This window comes from Helicoverpa armigera, chromosome 4 (genome assembly GCF_030705265.1).
Source record: "Helicoverpa armigera isolate CAAS_96S chromosome 4, ASM3070526v1, whole genome shotgun sequence".
Classification (NCBI taxonomy): domain Eukaryota; kingdom Metazoa; phylum Arthropoda; class Insecta; order Lepidoptera; family Noctuidae; genus Helicoverpa; species Helicoverpa armigera.
Genome location: NC_087123.1, coordinates 5,213,765 through 5,233,810, shown reverse-complemented (window position 1 = coordinate 5,233,810; position 20,046 = coordinate 5,213,765). Strand labels below are relative to the sequence as shown.

The window sequence follows — 20,046 nt, the reverse complement described above, 5'->3', positions numbered from 1 at the left end:
AGTAAAAACTAGTTGAAAGTTAATGACCTTATTTAGAACAGAGATTTTGTTAATGAAATAGTTTTTAAGATAATCTGTTTGTGCCTTTCCATAAAAGAAATAAAATCTTATCGTTAATAATATATTCGATGAACCTATATGTCATCATTTCGAATCCTTCTATCCATAGAGCCATCACTAAATGACACGTCTTCTACCTACCAATCGCACTTGTGTAGCGTGTAATGATTTTTCATTCTCAATGTATTAAAAATTAACCATGGGTGGCCAAAAATTTGAATATGATGAAAGTGGATCTACATTCTTTTACTTTGTTCTTTCTTTCCTTGCTCTAATACTTGTACCTGCAACATTTTATTACTGGCCAAGAAAAAGGAAAGAAGGTAAGCCATTCATGTTTTAGTAGGAAAAATATATTTATTCATCTTATTACAATATAAGTACCCAGTGAGTCGTATTTTTCTGATCCTATTTGGATTAAAGAAAAGTTCACATTCGTCAAATAACTTAATTACCGTTATGTCAGGAAGTTACCTATGACGATGCGGCATAGTGTCGCCCATGGTAATACTCTGCGTTAAAACTAATAGGAAATAATATGTAATGAGTTTACCTTTGTTATAGATCCAGCGAAACGTGCGGAACTATGTCAGTGTCCAAATTGTGTAAACAAACAGATCATAATAGAACAATCACAACCCTACAAGGGTGTGAAAAACTTCTTTATAAAATTAGCAATAATATCAGGATGGGTACTACTTGGATTCTTGGCCTACAAAGTATCACAATTTGACTATGAAATGTCTAACTTTGACCCTTATGATATATTGGGCTTGCCACCCGGCGCTACCCAAGCTGAAATAAAGAAATCATACCGCAAACAATCCCTCATTTTACATCCTGACAAAGAGACTGGTGATGAAAAAGCCTTCATGAGGCTTACAAAAGCTTATCAGGTGAGAATCCAGTACAAATTTTAAGACAGTCATCAATCATCAGCAAAATTGTTTAGAATAAATTATCTTCGAGTATACCTTTTAATGAAAATTTATTTGTAATCATGAAATCAGCATTTAATTCCCATAATAAAGTAATTATTATTTATTCAGGCACTAACAGATGACGAGGCTCGTCGTAACTGGGAGAAGTATGGCAATCCCGATGGCCCTGGAGCCATGAGCTTTGGTATTGCTCTGCCCAGCTGGATTGTAGAGAAAGAGAACAGCGTGTGGGTGCTGGGACTCTATGCTTTAGTGTTTATGGTTGCACTGCCAACCGCTGTAAGTATTTCAAGGAGTATTTTAATTAATTTATAAATGTTTGTATGACAGTAACAATGATTTTATAAATGGAGTATTGTTACATTGATTTACATATTATTAGTCATGCTCCTTTACTCAAATCTATGATTTTAAAACAAATAATAAATTGGCTATCTTAATGTTGATTCCTTAGTATAAAATTGCATGTAAATCAGTGATTTGAAAAATAAAAGCAATATTTAAATACTACATAAAATTTCATTTAAAAATGAATGCTATAATATAATAACTATGCATTACCATGAAATCATTTAGTTTCGCAACAACTAGAATCTAGAACATGCATCTAGAATGCATAATAAGTTAGTAGAAAAGTATTTGAATTGAATTGTTAAAAATATTTGCAGACAAAATAATACTTTATTACTTTTAAGTCATGATAATACATGAATTAACAGCCACAGTGTATTTTCGTCTTGTTTAATTAAGAGTGTTAATACTAAGTGTTTATTTTCAGGTTGGTACATGGTGGTACCGGTCAATACGCTTTTCAGGCGAACAAGTGTTGCTGGACACAACTCAGATGTATTTCTACTTCTGTCACAAAACTCCATCTATGCCACTGAAGAGAGCTCTCATGATTCTTGCAGCGTCATGCGAGTTTGATAAACGGCACAATTCTGAGATTATTGAGAGAATTACTGATAATGAAGAAGTTCCTATGGTATGTGTTAAGTTAATTGTAATTTTTGAGTAAGAATGGCAGTGGAATAGAACGAGTTTATGTATTCTCATACTATAGTCTGTTTTTTAATCTCGTAGACTAAATTGACACTTGCAAAATGTCAAACTTTCTAATAATTTTGCTAGCTCTGTGGTGCAGTGTTGTACTTACGATACCGGTTCGTTGAATCGTAACTTTTTATCTATAATAGACGAATTTAATATTCATTCAAAGTTTTATATTTAAAATTCACGTACGTACACATGGCTGTACGACGTGCTACAAACTGCCAGGGATATCTGACCACGCAAAGCCATGCGTAATCATCAAGGATAAGCCCATTATTTCAGGATGACTTATTGTGAAAAGTTACGATTCAACGAACCGGTATCGTAAGTACAACACTGCACCACAGAGCTAGCAAAATTATTAGAAAGTTTGACATTTTGCAAGTGTCAATTTAGTCTACGAGATTAAAAAACAGACTATAGCTGTTCCTAGTGGTTGCATCCACTTAAAAAGGGTATTTTTTCCCTCACTCAGATAAAAATTATTTTAAGTTACTTCTTGTTCCATCAGTTAATGCATCAGTCAGTGAAAGTCCCCACAAAATCAGTCCAGCCTTCACACATGTTCATGTTTCATATTAATTATTTATAAAACACATTTTATTTAAACACATGGCAGCCAACCTCAACATAGTTGGGAGAAAGGCTTGGGAGATGATGATGATTTATAAACCACATTCGCAATAAGTAATGCACTTACAAACTTAAATTACAGCTACTCCGCGAGCTACCGAACTTAGGCGAGAAGAACAAGGAGCAGCCTCTCTGCCGGCCATACAGCATCAAGGCGCGGGCGCTGCTGCACGCGCACCTGACGCGCATGCGCCTGCCGCCCGACACGCTCGAGTGCGACCGACGGTACATCGTGTCGCGCTGTCCTGATCTTATTGTGGAGATGGTTAACTGTGTTAATCAGCTCATCGCTTTGGCTTATGCTAGAAGAAGTAAGTGAGGAAGTTTTTCTGTAATCTTGGAATAGTTAGTGTCGACCTTTTTAGCGGGTGCAGCCCGCTACTAATTTATATGGACAGGTTCGCATAATAAGTCCATTCGCCTCTCGTGCATCTTGCCCGCTCATACCTAAAAGGCACTCGCGTCTTGAAGTTTTTGAAATGCCATAAGTTTGGCGTGAATGTAGGAAGGAAACAATATTTGAGATCTTATTTGTTCTTCTCAAATATATGTCTAATCTACAATTATACTAATACTAGCTTTTGCCCGCGACTTCGTTCGCGTGGAATAGTGACTTCCGGCAGATTTTTGGTTTGACCAATAGATGGCGAATAATTTTTATTTTTGTGTAATAAAAATTATCCTATGTCCTTTCTCAAGTTCCAAACTGTGTCTGTACAAAATTTCACACAAATCGGTTCACTAGTTTAGGCGTGAAGAAAAGACAGACAGACAGACAGAAAGAAAGACAGACAGACAGAGTTACTTACATATTTATAATATTAGTTAGGATTAAAAAGAGAAAAACTTTGTTAGTATGTTTGTAAAGGACTCAAAAACTATTTTACCTATTTTAAAAAGTCTTTCACCATTAGAAAGTTACATCATCTGCAAGTAACACAGGCTATATTTTATCCCAGTACAGGCAGTAGTCCGAACGGGACGCGGGTGAATCTGCGCGAAAACGGCTAATATCTCATAAGAATAGGCCTATTTGAAGTACGAAGTAAAAACTGTTAAGGTGTTCTGACTAATTTCTAACTATTTCTTTCCAGTACCCCGGCTACCTACTATAGAAACAATAGAAAATTGTATGAAGCTCTCTCCAATGATTGTGCAAGGCCTATGGGAGTACAAATCTCCCCTTCTCCAATTACCATACATTACTGAGGACCACCTGAAGTACTTCACAAATCGCAAGAAGCATATCAAGTCCTTGCTTCAGTTGGCACAGTTGCCTGGTGAAGAGAGAAGACAGGTCCTCAGGTTTTTGAACGACAAGCAGTATGATGACCTCATGAAAGTGCTAGGCAACATGCCGTACATACATTTCCAAGTTAATACTGAAGGTAATAATAATATTTTTGCATTTAGCTTGGTGTAAAGTTTTTTTGTTTTCTATTTACTCTCCCTGTATACTGTATATACTTCTATACTACTTTTGTGCACTTCCTTATGTTCTCCCTCTAAATACGCCTTTATGTACTGTCTTAAAATACTTACTTGTGTATTTCCTTATCCACTCTTTTATGTACTCTGGTATTTTATTTTTCCTTATGTACCTGAATTTAATGAATGAATGAATGGATGTGCTTACAATCCTTAAGAAACAACAAACGTTTAAGAATTTTGTTCATAGCATATTCCTTTGCAGCTAAAAATACTTGCTTTGTCTATATATTTTCCTTTAAAAATACATAGATTAGCAGCCGAGAGAGATCCCGAGAAACTTACCATTAATCCTAATTAAATCCTAATATAATGAAAAGAAAAAACCTGTATTTTAATGTACATTTTTTATTTTTAGTAATTGACGACGAGAACTCAACAGTGGTGACGGCAGGAGCGATAGTAACAGTCACAGTATTCCTTAGACGTACCAACATGAGAGAACTCTTTGGAGACACAACTATTAAAGAAAAGGAAATCATTAAGTAAGTAAATGGATTAACGTAAAGAATGGCAAAATTATAAAGCATTGGTTATAAAAAAAGTATCTATAATTAATTGCGTAAAAGAACAAGTTGAACAACGCTAAAACAATACAAATCGATACTGTACTCCTAAACTGATTTTGATTGTACTTGCTACCGATAAAATAAGTATTATTCTTACCCCTGAACAAAATACACATAGAAAAAGCCTAATAATTAATTATGAATTAAATTATAAAGTAGTTCAATAGTAATTAAATACAGATCGATATAAGTAAGATAAACTATTTGCGACGTCATATCACACGGAATTCTTAAGTTACTTTCTACTCACCGCATGCGTCACTATTAGAAGCACGTTCTAAGTATATTAATCAACCATTTGAAAGGCTCTACGTCAGAGGTCATCGCCCACAAGGCATTGACATTGTGGTACATTGTGCTACTTTCATAATTTCATATTAATTTGTGACATCATTAGATTAATTTGAATACGTGACGCGGTTCAAATTTAGCACATGCCCGCGTCATGAATAATTGTGCATATACTTAGTTCTTATCTCAGGTTTAATAATGGGTTTTATTTTATTTGACCAATTTCTTACTTGGGGAGTGGTTTTTTTTTACTATTCAGAATTATGATTCCATTCTGATGAAATGGTTATGTATACTGTCTATAGTTTCCTGAATCTGTACGGGGCCAAGTATTACGAAAACTCACTGATGGATAATATTCTATCACTTCGCATCCTAATAATGTCTTTATAAGAACGTTCCGATAAATAAGTTTCAAATAATTTGCCACCAGGGAAGACGAAGACGGCAATGTTGGTGAAAATGGAGAGAAAACAGAGAATGACAAGAATGATAAGAATGACAAAAAGGAGACATTCAAGCGGCCCGTCTGGATGAAACAGGCCAAGAAACACCCGCAGTCGAAGAAATCTAAGAAACCAGTCGCTGCGAAGGCACAGGCTAAACCAGCAGCCCCTGCTACACCCACCCCGCCACCCCCTAGCGAAACCAAGAAAACTAAAGAACCAAAGAAGAAAGATGAAGAAGGTATGCCTTATCATCTAACTAACTTGTTATTTCTATTTACGAACCGAATACGTCAGTTTATCATGGTGCGCCACAGTTTGGCCCCTCGCACTCCTGTCTTTACAAATGAAAATATTTATGAAAATGTTATGAATAAAATTACTTAATTTTAATTTTGTGGTCCAACGTGTGAAAAATCTCTCATTTAAATATTTAATGTAAATATTTCGACTGGCAGCGAGAAATTCAAAATAAAAAATTGTGGTCCCTGGCATGTGATGTGTGTGTCGTTTAGAATTATGTCATGTATTTATATTTCGATATGACGTGATTTTTGAGTTACATGGTGACTAAATTGATGCTTAATCAATTACGTAGGTAGTCAACTACGCAAATCATGAAATACTCCCGAATGTTAAAATATTCCACTTCATCATGCTTAAAATAAATTCCAAACTGGAGAACTACGATATCGATAGACGCACTTGTGCTAATTTTATCTCTGTCTGTGCTAATACACAAGTATCGGGGATAGCAAATACTAAGAACAGTAACATTTTTTATCTAGTCGTTCCGGTCATTGAACCTGTGTGGGAGGTAAATTATTACTTCCGAAGTTGTTTCAATGTCTATAATGATTTAATCGACCTTATAAATAATGAAAACTTTTAATAACTAAATCATTTATAGAATATGAGATATGTCTCAGTAAAAAACGTTTAATTTAGGAGCAGGTTGAAAACGTTTTCGCGAAGACCATTGACCCACTAACAACGTTTTTTTCTGATTCCTCTAAAATTAAAGAAATATCCCACCCAAAACAAAAATGTGAAAGACTGCCAAGTTCGATAATATGGGAATGCTTCGCCTATAAAAGAAGTGAGATCTGAATAAGTACCAAGTTCCATACACATACCTCAGTTAAAAATAGTTACTTTTTAATGATGTTACTTGGCAAGTTTTCATACACCTTGTTATAAACCTACTAAACGCAATGAATCAAGTATTTAATTTTCTATTAAAACTTGCCAAGTAACATCATTAAAAAGTAACTATTTTTAACTGAGGTATGTGTATGGAACTTGGTACTTATTCAGATCTCACTTCTTTTATAGGCGAAGCATTCCCATATTATCGAACTTGGCAGTCTTTCACATTTTTGTTTTGGGTGGGATTTCATTTATTTTTGTAAGGTTGTTTATTTTATTTTTTTCTTATGATGAAGTTAATTAAAGAAATGACTCATTTATACTATCTTTTAGATTTTTTAATATGCACTATGTTTTTTACAAAGAAATGAACTAGATTAACTAAATGGACTAGATTTACCAACTGACTGACATGACATGTTATCATATATTATGTTCGTGGATCAAAGTTACACATTCGTTATTTTCGAAAGCGATTCACACTTGGCCGTTTTCAGATTTTTACTTTACTTTGACTAAATACAAACCTTTGTACCATTCGAAGATATGTTATATATATATAGATAAATTTAGTTCGTTTTAGTTCCTTAGGGGTATAAATTTACACCGGGTATTAAACACCTTCATTATTTTGAAACCGACTCACACTTGGCCATTTTCAGATTTTTCCCTTTACTTTGACATAAAGACCTACCTCCATGCCAAATTTCAAGTCAATACGACCATTGGAAGTGGTCTAGGTTTTTGATGAGTGAGTCAGTGAATCAGTCAGTCAGTGAGTGTATAGTAAAAATAGCGATTTTCTGACGTCAATATCTCAAGACCTACAATAGGTATATTAATGAAATTTTGTATTTTAGATAAGTGAGGGGGTCTCAACAGATACTTGAAATTTGATATGCGTAAATAAAATAGATTTTGAGTTACAGGGGGGTCGAATTTGGCCCGAAATGGTTCGTGTAATATAACCCACGGCCGGTGTGTCGCTTTTTTTGCTCGAACTTGGCGGACACACTGCCGTGTGTCTAGATAAAATCTATTTGAACAGCACCTAAAAATAAAACACCTAGGAACGAAGCACTTTTTCCCTAAAAATGATCATTTTTTTTTCTACTTTTCGTTGCTAGGTGACGAGTCAGAAGTGGGTAGCTCCGACGAGTCGGGTTCGCATAGCGATGCGTCGGAGGACGAGTCTCGCGACAAGTCGTCGGCGGCCGATGATGACGACGACCAGTGGGAGAAGTTCCAGAAGAGAATACAGAAGCGCGAGCGACTAGAGGGACGGTCCAAGAGCTCCCATCCTGTACATTGTCCGTATTTCCCACAGGTACGTCTAATTATATTGAAGTATCGTTAATTAAGCACATAATTTTTGGTGGAAAACCATAAACTGACCCCTCCCTGTGACTGTGGTTGCAGTGTGACTTAGTTTCAGACTCTTGCTGAATAAAACCCACCATGTACCTTCTTTCTTGAGAGCCCTTTATGTACCAGCGCCGTGGTAACTTTTTCGAACAATCCAGTAGCCTCGAATCTCTAAACATCTAAAATTGAGTTTTTGAGGTGATATGCAATATTTATAGGTATGCCAAACAACCCGTTTCCGTCAGTTTCTCCCACACCATATGGAAAGTATTTCAGTCATCCAGATAGAGTGCAAAAAGTCATGTCGAGTAAATAGGTTCAAGCATTTTACAGAGAAAGCATAACATGGAGATGGCCAGAGCTTCTTTCGGATTTAAGATCGAAGTAGGTTGCATGGCGTCAAGTTAGACTTCGGTCTCTAAATAGTTTCGATTTTATCGGTTCTTAATAAATTCGGAGTCATCTCTGACTAAACAAAACCGCATATCATTCTTTGTTGATAAATAAATGTAATATTTCGAATCAATACTCTTGAGATAAATGACTTCCAGCATGCGTCATTCTTACAAGAAATAAACACTTCTGCACATTTTTCTTAGTAAGGAACTATCGCGGAAGTGGCTTTTGTTTTGCACATGAGTCTTCATGACCTTGTAACTACAACCTTTTATAATAAAAATGAAATACCAACATTTTGTTATTAGCTGTTGTGATTAAACCGTTCTCAGGTTGTCTTTGTTTTTTGTTAGTCCTCCGAATATTTCCGAAATGAGTAATTCAAATGTTAGCTTAGGCCCCATGCTAACAGCTTGGCACATATTTCAAAGATTTATTTGTTATGCATCACCTTATTTTTAAGTATAACTTATATTACAAAGGTTCGCAGAGTTTTATAGAAGCAAATGCCCCTGAACTGTTTATATCAGACAACAGACACATAATAATTAAAATTTGCTCTTGAGTTTAAGATAAAAAGTTTTCAATTTTGGAGTTTTATCATAATTCGAGGTCAGTTTTAGGTCACGACTTGACACTGGTTCAACTATTCCATGTATATAATTTACATATGTGTTTTGTATACGACGGTCGACTGCATTATCAATTATCATGTGACAAATTGGTACAGAATTTTAGAACGGATTTCCTCCATCTCGAGTTGCAAACTTTTGCAATACTATCCACTTTGAAATTCCAGAATTTTAGATCTTATAGCGTTTTCTCGAAGCTTCCGCCTACTGCTAATGTTTATTTATGGCGGTACTGATACCGTCGCCAGTAGTTAAATCACACCATTTAAATGCTAAATAACTGCTGACGTCGAGCTAAGAACTCCTTACATAACATTGGTGACTAATCGAACGCATGCAGTGATTTTGATGCAATCGCGTAAATACATGCTTTTTATTCTACTACCGAACTGTGAGTAATCAACTATACGTGACCCACCGTCGAAGTAATTGCATAAACTCTGATGATTCTTAAAGAAGCACGCGTTTAGATTTTATCTTATCTATTTTAGTTTCGTTTTCTAGCCAGAAACTAAAAAAGTCTTAATAGCTGGTAACATGCCGGAAATATTTCTGCTAGTTTTATATTTTATTAAGAACAATGAATGAATCATTTCGGAATAAAAATAATTACAGTAGACCAGTTCTTTTGGCTCCGACGAGCCATAATAATCTCTACTATCTAATGGTACAAGGTATTTTCACGCTATATTTTATAAATACTGACAGTTGTGTGTCTTCATAATGCCAATCAATAAGATTTATTAAGGGCATCAGATAGCTTAAATATTTTGAGATGATTTAGGAACAAATATTCGCCAACTGCGCGCGGATCCTGCGTTTGGATGGATATATTTATTGTTTTCAGTCGGCTGCTGTAATATTTTCTCGTAGGAGTTTTAGTGAATGGTGACGAGTGACTTTGACCTTGGCCTGACCTTCTAATCTTCCGATATTTTCTTGACCTCAATGAGAACATGACATGCGTATGTCAGGTGTAAGGTGACAGTGTTTATGTAATGCATGACGCACTGGCAATGGGTGGTTTTTTTTAAATGCCGCGTGTGAAAGTTTACCGAATTCCTCGGTGTTTGTAAGAGTTGAAAATTGTTATTGTAACGTGATGTAAGTTGTGTGACCGTATCTTGTCTGTAATGAACACGGTGGGCGTTTTGTATTATTGGAAGAAAAAAAGATGCGACTAAAAAAATACACGCAAACGACACCACTGCGGCATTGTTTTAAAATGTTATTGTATCCCAAATCACAATTAGCTCGTAAAGAGTCTGATTAATTTTATTCAGTAAGATTTTTACACTTCATCCCATCCACAGCGGGAGGAATCATTGTGTCATTATTACCTCCTTAAAAGCATAGAACATAAAGAAAGTCTATTCTTCCTTAGGAGAAGCAAGAGTATTGGTGGTGCTACATCTGCGACCGCAAGTCGCACACGCTGCTGACGGCGCCGGCGCATGTCACCGCGCTGGTGGACTCGCACGAGTTACAGCTGAGGTTCACCGCGCCGCGCTGGCCCGGCCTTTATACGCTCGCTTGCTGTCTTAGATCAGGTATGTGATTGAAAATTAACAAAAAAACTTAAACATCTGTTGAACACTTGTCTAAAAAATGACAGATTATGATGTTGAACTAAGGTCCGTTTTGCAGCGACTTTTTTTAGACAAGTGTTCAACAGATGTTTAAGTTTTTGCAGTAAGGCTGTAATAGTTTAAGAAAGTAAAAAGCGCGTTAGTCATATATTGTCATCAGAATTCACAGCGGGTGCAAAATTTCATCCTAATCGAAGGCCGCCTAGGTTTATCAAAATGTTTGTATAAAGGCAACGAATAGATACTATCTATACACATATTTTTACAAATAAATCAGGATAATATGAATGTAATATAGTATTTTTAATTGGGGAATTCCACATTCCATTTTTTTTCCGGTACCGCCAGTTGCGCTTGCGACTATTATAGCACAATGGGGGCTTATCAAGTGACGTTAAGGTCTAGGAAAGTCCTTAGCAGTAGGTAGAGATTAACTGATGAACTGAAAATGAGAAATCAGAATGCTTTATTTGTAAACGTAGGTCAAATTGCAAAAGTGTGTATAGGTAGATACTCCATGTATTGCCTAGGAGCGTGCAGATACAACAGAATCAGAATATAATTTGTTATGTTAGTATACCGATTTTTATATTTGTTAAAACTTCTTAACAAAAACTAAGAAATGCAGTCAAGATTTCATCACATCCGCATTACTGCTCTTTCAAAATAACAAATGTGCTAGATTCACGAAAGTTAATTGACTGTTCCATGCAGTTCTATTATGTTCTGAGTATGTCTATTAATGTCCTGTCTAGGCCAGGAAATGTCTCTTTAAATAATAACAATATGAAAAATAACAGTGTTATATGTTGTATGTTGATAACTTGACGCTTTTCATGCACATCACGCGCATCGGAGCAGATGAATTGTTGTTGTACAAACACCTTTAGAATACTATTGTGTACTAGATGAATAGATAACACAATATATAAATAAGTAGTGTACTTTACACCTGTAAAGTATACCTATATGTATGTATTTATACTTCTATGTATAGGTCAGATAAATAAACACAAGACAATGTGACTACAAATTAAATAGAACCTAAGTATAGTTAAACTTATAGCAAAGTTTCAACTGATGCTCACGTTTTTGCCATTCAAAAGTATTCTTTACTCCTAGTTCTTATTTGACGATACTCTACCAAGACCTAGTTGCACCATTTTACTATAACAATAACCAAACCAAAACCAGCCGTATACCTGCCGCACATGGTGGTCGCATTGGTGATCTGACAAGTAAGAATGGTTCGGCTACAGTTGAATGGTGTAACTCCTAAACTAGGAACTGACATAACTTATGAAATTGTGTCGAATCCTGTTGGCAATACTAATAAATAAATAAATAAACTCACCGTAAGCTTAGTAATGTCAAATCACTACATAGTATAAAACAGAGTCTCTTTCTCAGTTCCTATATCCCTTTGTATGCTGATATCTTTGAAACTACGCTTGGAGATGAAGGTTCATTATGTATAATGACATCCATTAAATGTTGGAGAAATACTCTTACCCATGCGAAGCCGGGGCGGGCCGCTAGTAGGAACATAAAGAAAAGAAAAATAACAATATATTTTCATTGCAATAGATTCGTACATCGGCATGGATCAGCAACAAGACATGAAGTTAGACGTGAAGGAGGCGGCCGCCGTGCCCGCCGAGCACCCGCAGTGGGACCTTAGCGACTCCGACACTGATAACAATGATCAGGTAACTATCTTTATGTTCGCTAACTTTTATTTAACAATTAACATATAAATTTACATAAATAAACAACTAAAAATAATCTTAGATATATATAGCTTATAAAACAAATAACAAATATACACATATTTACACCTATAAACACCTAAAAATAATCTTATGTACGACTTAAAACTAATTATTCCAACTGTTCATGAAATTGAAGGAATTATTTATTTTCTTTAAAAGTAGCTTACAATATTCTCCAAAGCTAACCGAATCTAGTCTGATATTATAAAGCTGTTTGCTTTAACGTGTAAATTTCAGGAACAATGACTCCCGGTTTATAAGATATTTTTAGTGTTAGATAGTTCATTTGTCGAAAAAGTAGTTTCCACAGGACGCGAGTGAAACCCCCGATAGGGGCTAGCTTCAGCTAAAAAAAGTGTGAAAAACTCTTTTTTGCATTTATAATGTCACTGGTGATAGCGACTACCAAGGCTTCACTTATGTTGTAAAAACAAAACGTGGCCTACATTTGTCAAGGCTAAATGTGACGTTTTATCGTGAATGAATTTTTGGAATTGATCCAGTAGTTTCGCAGATACATTCTACACACACAAACTTACAAACATTGAATTAGATGTGATAGTTTCACCCGCGTCGTGAGGGAACTACTGCCTGTACCGGGATAAAATATAGCCTATGTTACTCGGGAAGAATGTAGCTTTCCAACAGTGGAAGGATTTTCAAATCAGTTCAGAAGTTTTGGATCCTTTAGACTTTAGGGTACAAAGGAACTAACAAAAAGTGTTTCCTTTTGATTATACTACACTTCAGTATAGAAAATTGGCATAAAATAATATACAAATTTATCACTAGCTATTGGTAGCCAGACACAATAACCAATGCATTGTGTAGGTCTTCCGCGTATGTTTTTTTCACAATACTTATATTAAACAAATTTATATTTTCACAATACATTAAGAGGAAGAATACACAAACAAATACCACATTTTTGGCAGGTAGGAAAATTAGATTGTGGGAATTGAGTTTGTTTATCTGAAAAAACATTGATTGGAAGTAGAAATATTTTTAGCATTTTAAAGATATAGGTTCAATAGGAAAATATAGTATCATCCTATTGGAGCTTCGCACAATAGCAAACACTTTCAATGTTATTCTTTTTCAGTTTCATTTCACATGATTAAAATTTTCTTTACATTTTATAAGTTTTGTCAGTTTACCTTTAGTGGACTTTACACCCAAGGGATTTAATGTTATTTTTTGAGTGTCTATATATTAAAAATGTTGTTCTTGTCCACAGGGAGCTAACGAAAGTGAATTTACAACAGATGACGAGGTGGAAGAGGAGTAGTCGAAGATTAACTTAACTAAGTTATTTTTATAGAGTTTATTAATGAATTAATGAGGTGTTTGCGGATAGGTTGTTGTATGGTCTGAGAGCGAATGAATATAATGTTTTATATCCAAATACTCGATTTCTTTTATTTCCACCACCAACCCCCGTACACTGGTTATTTTAACATTTAGTGATAGTGCCGAGCCTTTTCGGTATAAAGGAGTACATTTTATCTAATGCTCAAAGTTTTTGAAAGATCCGGAGCCACTTGCCACCGACGTTACTTGTCGAGGATCGTGCAATGAGCCTCCACGTAAGTTTTGTCAACAAGTATTGCATCTTGCTACATACAGATAAGGATTAGTTCTGTATGCAGATGAGTACAAAGCTAAGGGTCGTCGAGACGTGGGCCTTGGAGTGCGTCGTCTGTGGGTACCGTGGTACATGTAGCTTGTGCTGCACAAAGGGATGTTGGCGTAGCTGGTTTGCGAGGGTATCGTCCTCGCGCGGGGCGGAGGGGCGGCGCTGGCGGCGGCGCGGCCGCGGCTCACTCGCGCGCCGCCGCTCGCCTCAGCTCCACGACCGAACGACTCTCGCTCGCGCCCGGTGTCGTATTACCGCTCTAAATATAACTCGCGAGCGCGATCGCCAATTTAGAAACGGTCGCGCGCCTTGTTTTGAACCAGTGATTGACAGTGCTAAGTGAAGAATACTACCCAGATCGTCCAGCTATCCTCCGCCGAAGTGAGTATCCCCCTGATGTAGGCTAGAGGGCGAGACGACCCTGTATATATTGTGTTACCGCATCGCGGTTTTAAAATAAACAGCTGTTCTCAGAATCTAAAGCGCTAGTAACGTGCTAAATTGGGAGTACGATTCAGCGGTTGTAGGAAATTCGAGATGATCGTATTGATTGTGAAAACTTTTATTGCAACGTGGGATGTCGACCCTGCCAATATTCAGGTGTCGAGGGATGTTCGCCTCGTCGTCTGCTATATTTATATCTAGCGTGAAAGTTCAAGGAGGACTTTCAACTAGTGTCACATGATGGGAATGAGCCAGGATTTATCAAGGCACTGACCAAAGGTCGAATGAAACATTATTAGGCTTAGAATAAATTATGCTGATGATTACCTACGATCTCCTACGGACCTATTAACCTACGAATGCAATGTAGCCCATCTAATAAATTAAAAACATCAAAATATACTTAATTTATTTTATAAAGTGCTAATATAGGTAGAATATTTTCCTTTATTTCGCGCTATTGCGGACTTACAATGGATAACACTTTTAGTCTACGTTTACATTAATTTAGCTAGATAAAGATTTTAAATCTAGACCCAAATGGAACTAAGGTACGAATATTGGAACCTGGTCAATTGCATAAGCGGCAATTGTTGGCCGGGTGTCTCGGCCAGTGAGTCAGTACTGTGTGCGATTGTCGATAAAAACTTACTAACAGTTGTTGGCAACTACTGCAAATCTAATTGCCAATTATACAGAAGAACCGACACGGGAATTATTGTAGTTATTGGTACAGACCACATGAGATACTGGACCTTAGATTACCGCATTTTTGCTTCATTGTCAGAGTAATTATCTACATCTCAGCAAACACGATTCGATTTCCTGTATACTAACAACAATCGTGAAGTGCAATTTAGTTTCGATGTATCTCAAAATTAAATCTTCCTTACACGTCTAAATACAATCATGCATTCTATCTAATATCTCATGAATATAACATGTTTTCAAATGTTAAAACGTTTTCGCATATCCATCTGCTTCGGTGGTTATGGTGGTTCAAATTGATTTTTGATTATAAACATCCTATTGCAAAAATAGACAGAAAATATTGATCTATTTAAAAGAAGCTGTAACGTAATACGATAGCCTTGAAAATGTTTATTTTATCCTATGAAAGTATGTGGGTAGTTTATGTTCAGAATCCAAGATGTCTCGTGCAAAAGCGGCAGACTTAAATGTAAAGAACGTCTCGCCGTAGATACGTTTTTATTATGTATTACACAACACTAGTCATTAGAACAATAAATATGTTCAGAATGTTTATCATATTTACCTCAAGAAAACACTATCGCACCAATTACAAGAATTTAGGGTAAAGTGTAACTTAACCGAATAGACTGAGTTCAAAACTTATAGGTTTATATTTGCAAGGGGATCCATGTAATTTCTTAGCAGCTCTCTTTATAATAGAACCTACAAGCATTAGAAATTCTGACAAAACACAAACATTTTGGTAACTTTTTTAATTTGTGCTCTAACTTGGAATTACATCAAGACAATTAATATCACTCAAAGAATTGGCTGATGCTAATTCTGCATTAACTATGCAATGAGAAGTATGTGAACTAGCATAAAGCCGTTTTAGTGGTAGTGAGTTTGAATATGGCCTGCAGTTACGATTGGTGATATCCCAGCACATTGGGCACGGGCGTGCGCTCGATGAATCGAACCGCGGACTGATAGTGGGCCGGTTAGACGAGTCCGAGAGTGCAACGGCCCAAACTGAGGGAATTTTAAAACGTTCATACTTGCAAGCCCTTTGATTTTATAATGCAAGGCTTTTGCTTCATCATTACTTTCTGTAGGTAAACGATTTTAGCGGTAAACAGCACACGAATACAGCGTTGATTCATTTGTATGATTATGCGCTGTGGTTGACATCGACTTGTCATCGAATTAACAAAAGATGATAAGGTTTGGTTGGCTATTAGTTTTCGGAATATTCCTCATGCCTGCATGTAAATTAGTAGAAGCAGGTATCTGGTTATGCGTGAAGTACCTTTAATAGATCCAATGTTTAAATTATTGTGTAGTTTTATTACTGAAATGGAACACGTAATAAGCTCGGTACCTCAATTAAATTCATTTTAGTATGAAGTGAGTATGACAACATTTGGTTCATATCCATAATAACAAGTATTCCAGATGTTTTTCCTTTATGATAGCACGCATGAAATCATCAGTCTACATTATTGTCATGAAAATAACTACGCAAATTATTGCAGGTCCTTATTTATATTTTTCCTGTTACAAATAACTCGTTTTTATATCCAATACCAGTCCTACTTGACCAACTTACGAATCAACCAATTTCGAACTAATTTGCACACCTAGACATTGAGTCATTAATTAATTCGAATGAAAATGCTCACTTACGTTTTAGTTGCAGTTAACGACAATTAACTAGGTACACAAACATTATTTATTGTTAACTCTTAACTAATGTCTCTGGTGTTTATGGAAGATTAGTTTATTCATAACAACAATAAAGAATAATGTGTCGATTTGGTCTCAATATTATTGACACAATTGCTTTAAATGAAATCAATTTATCTGTAAATTTAACTAAGCATTTGCACTGACTGGCCTTTGTCTGTCTCTACTTCTTTCTTCAAAAGGTGTGCGATGGGCCTCCTTACTTCACAGCTTCTGTTTACGTTTACCTTATTAATTTGCATACAAACATTTATTTTATAACTAACTTGTTTTCTACATACAATTAAGTGAAGAATAGTTACCTACAACAAAAACAAAGATAAGTAAGTAGGCACCCTAGAAGTTAGACAAAGAGGAAGTGTTTTGGATATTTCAAAGCCAAGTTTTTTGGTACTGAAATAAAATAGTTATCTATACGTTATTTAAATGATTGAGGTCAAATTAATTAGTGCGATGTTTTCAAGACTTCGGTTATTTGTCAGACATTCCTCTGAGCAGTTTTTATTTTCATGTTATACATAATCCTTGGACTAAAAAGATGAGTCATAAGGGTCGTCTGTCTGGGTACGGTTTAGATTACTCATAGTCGATCGCACCTTATTTTTTATGTTACCGTCTTCTGTAAATGCATTTGTCAACAAGTTGTGTGTTTTTAATTAAATTAGTTTACTTTAATGTTGACCTCATCTGCATCATCCAGAAGTAGTTTAGTAAAAAATCTAGCAAGTATGTAGTACCTGACATTCAAGTGTACCTAAATCTTTGCATATTGTAAGTTATTGATTGACTAAGGTACGGCTGCTTAATATACCTTGGACTATTGTGAGAATTTTCGCTGAGACTACACGGTCAAAACTGCGATTGCATCTTCCTCTTTCAAAGTGGGCCATAAACGAAACGAGTTCGTATAGGTATCTCTATTCACAATTAGCCTCAATTAACCTTTGAACTTTATGTATTTTTCTCTGTTCGTTGTGTTGTTTATTATCTGTTAGTGTTGCGTTTTCTATTCTATTGCACTATAAAATTTGATGAGACTTTCACTCGATACGTCCTGTTTTGGATGTTCTCATAGTAGAGCACATTTAAACTTGTAAAATTGTAGTCCTAACGAACGGTACCCTCAGCAAAAGGCGTGTTATGAATGCATACTTCTTGTCGACGGGCTGGATAGGTCATACAGGCTGAATTGTGTGTCATTCATAAAGATGTCAATATGGCACCGGGATCAGTCGTGCACATCCGTTTTGCTTAACTCATACATACTTTGATGATATATGAATTGGCCCAGAACAATAACGTGGCTATTTATTTCGTTCGTTACTCATATGCGTCGAACGAGGTGACGTCAACGTCAGTCCATACTTGTATGTAACTTCTTAGAATGACCACAAAATGCTCACTAACGTAAGGAGATATCTGTAAATACAATGCAATAAATCTGTGCTAACATGTCAAGATGTTAGTCCTCTTCTCGCATATTAATTAGAGGGTATTTCAGAAAACTATTTTTTATTTGAGAGTAAACTAGACAAACGTAATTTTGACCGCAGGTAAATTAATTTCATGGTTACGGTCTCATCTAATTTGGTATATTCTTGGATAGAGATAGTTTAATATTGTTGGTATTCTGCCAAAACTTCGTTACGTCTTTACACATATGATGCTACCCAGGTATTCAACAGCCGGCCGATCTATTCTAAAAATTTTCTGACACTAAGCAGTTATTTGAATGACAAAAGTAAATTCGTAGCAACGTTGTGTGTAAAGTATTTTAAGCACAATAACATTGAACTTGGTCTGCGCATCAATGAATGTTATTTTTATTTTATTACGTACTAGCTTCTGCCAGCGACTTCGTCCGCGTTAGAGTCGGACTTCGTGCAAAGAGAGAAAGAAATAATAAACACCAGCCCCTCCAATTATCTAAATCTATACTACTTTAAGAAATAAAATGTAAACTATTAATAATTTGTAATTTGAACGAATATTTAAACACTACCAAAATAACTAATAGGTACCAACCTATTTTATAAAATAACAACAAAAGAAAGTTAAAAATAAATTATTTAAAACCTAAAAGTCGCGCAATAAGGTTGAACACTCTGAACGCCTATTCGCATCAATCGCACCAAGAGCCAAATATTGTATGAAACTCGCGCAGCCACCGCGCCGCGAGCCGCGTCGAGCGCGGCGACAGATGCACAAAAATGATCCTTATAGCGTGATTCAGTATTCACGCGCGATGGCTTATCCGTTTTTCGTGTATAACTTTGGTGTTTCTTCACCGATTTATATGAATCTTTTTTTAATGAATAGGTAATACTATTACCTATTTTTAATTCGTGTGAGTGAGAGTGTTATAAACGTAATAGTAGACAAATATAATCAGAAAACTCCGAACTGCTAAGCTACCGAGAGAGTTTTACGTGTTATTGTGAGTCAACCATAAAAGATAGATATATACTGTCATGGGATATTTTTTACATAATTTTATGAAGAACATTTCCGTCATACATGGTTTCTGTGTAGCTGTAACCATTAGGGTTGCACACGCGACGGAATCTTAAAAAATGGAGTAACTTCTCCCGTTTTCCCAACATTTACCTTCACTTCTCTGCTCCTATTAATCGTAGCGTGATGCAAAGTATCCTATAACCTGCCCAGGAGTATGAAGAATCATTGTACCAAGTTTCATTGAAATCCGTCAAGTAGTTTTTGTTTCCATAACGAATATACAGACTGACAGACAGACAGACAGACAGACAGACAAAAATTTTTCTGATTGCATTTTTGGCATCAGTATTGATCACTAATCACCCCCTAATAGTTATTTTGGAAATATATTCAATGTACAGAATTGACCTCTCTACAGATTTATTATAAGTATAGATAGATTTGAAAATACGCATGTCTTAAGTGTTGTCTCACGCCGTGTAATGTTGTATGTTTCAGCGATAATGTGCTCTTATTGACAAAGTCAGCCTAATATCACGCTAGACTACACCCAATGAGTGAATGGCTATGCTTAGCTCGTGTTTTACTACGGTAACATGTCTATCTAATCATGCCCGAATTTGCATTCACTGTAGCAACGTGCCTTTGTTATTTTTTACCCGGAAATTAAGACTATGCACTTTTAT

General features: G+C 35.8%; 2 protein-coding genes across 6 annotated transcripts in view; both read left to right on the top strand.

The window, feature by feature from the left end:
- The first annotated feature begins 163 nt into the window (after positions 1–163).
- LOC110384074 (translocation protein SEC63 homolog) lies at positions 164–13,791 on the top strand. Its single transcript, XM_021345162.3, has 12 exons — positions 164–383; positions 625–956; positions 1,110–1,280; positions 1,780–1,986; positions 2,770–2,998; positions 3,782–4,075; positions 4,534–4,660; positions 5,469–5,722; positions 7,758–7,957; positions 10,408–10,573; positions 12,200–12,321; positions 13,622–13,791. The coding sequence occupies exons 1-12, from the start codon at positions 260–262 to the stop codon at positions 13,670–13,672; spliced, it is 2,277 nt and encodes a 758-aa protein (XP_021200837.2). The 5' UTR covers positions 164–259; the 3' UTR covers positions 13,673–13,791.
- Positions 13,792–14,182: 391 nt separating this feature from the next.
- Positions 14,183–20,046, top strand: part of Zasp52 (PDZ and LIM domain protein Zasp) — a 34,736-nt gene continuing 28,872 nt past the window's right edge. For 2 of the 5 annotated variants that reach the window (XM_064034091.1, XM_021345136.3), the window contains exon 1: positions 14,184–14,401. The gene's annotated coding sequence lies outside the window, so the exon portion shown is untranslated. Of the gene's footprint in view, positions 14,402–20,046 lie in introns of all 5 variants that reach the window. The other 3 variants (XM_049847064.2, XM_049847063.2, XM_049847061.2) reach the window with 2 other exon arrangements.

What these genes read in the sequence shown, in the direction of transcription:
- LOC110384074 (XM_021345162.3), top strand. Translation starts at nt 260, where the DNA reads ATGGGTGGCCAAAAATTTGAATATGATGAAAGTGGATCTACATTCTTT. An exon ending in GGCTTACAAAAGCTTATCAG is followed by an intron (nt 957 to 1,109) that starts GTGAGAATCCAG and finishes TTATTTATTCAG; the next exon opens with GCACTAACAGATGACGAGGC. An exon ending in CGCTTGCTGTCTTAGATCAG is followed by an intron (nt 10,574 to 12,199) that starts GTATGTGATTGA and finishes TCATTGCAATAG; the next exon opens with ATTCGTACATCGGCATGGAT.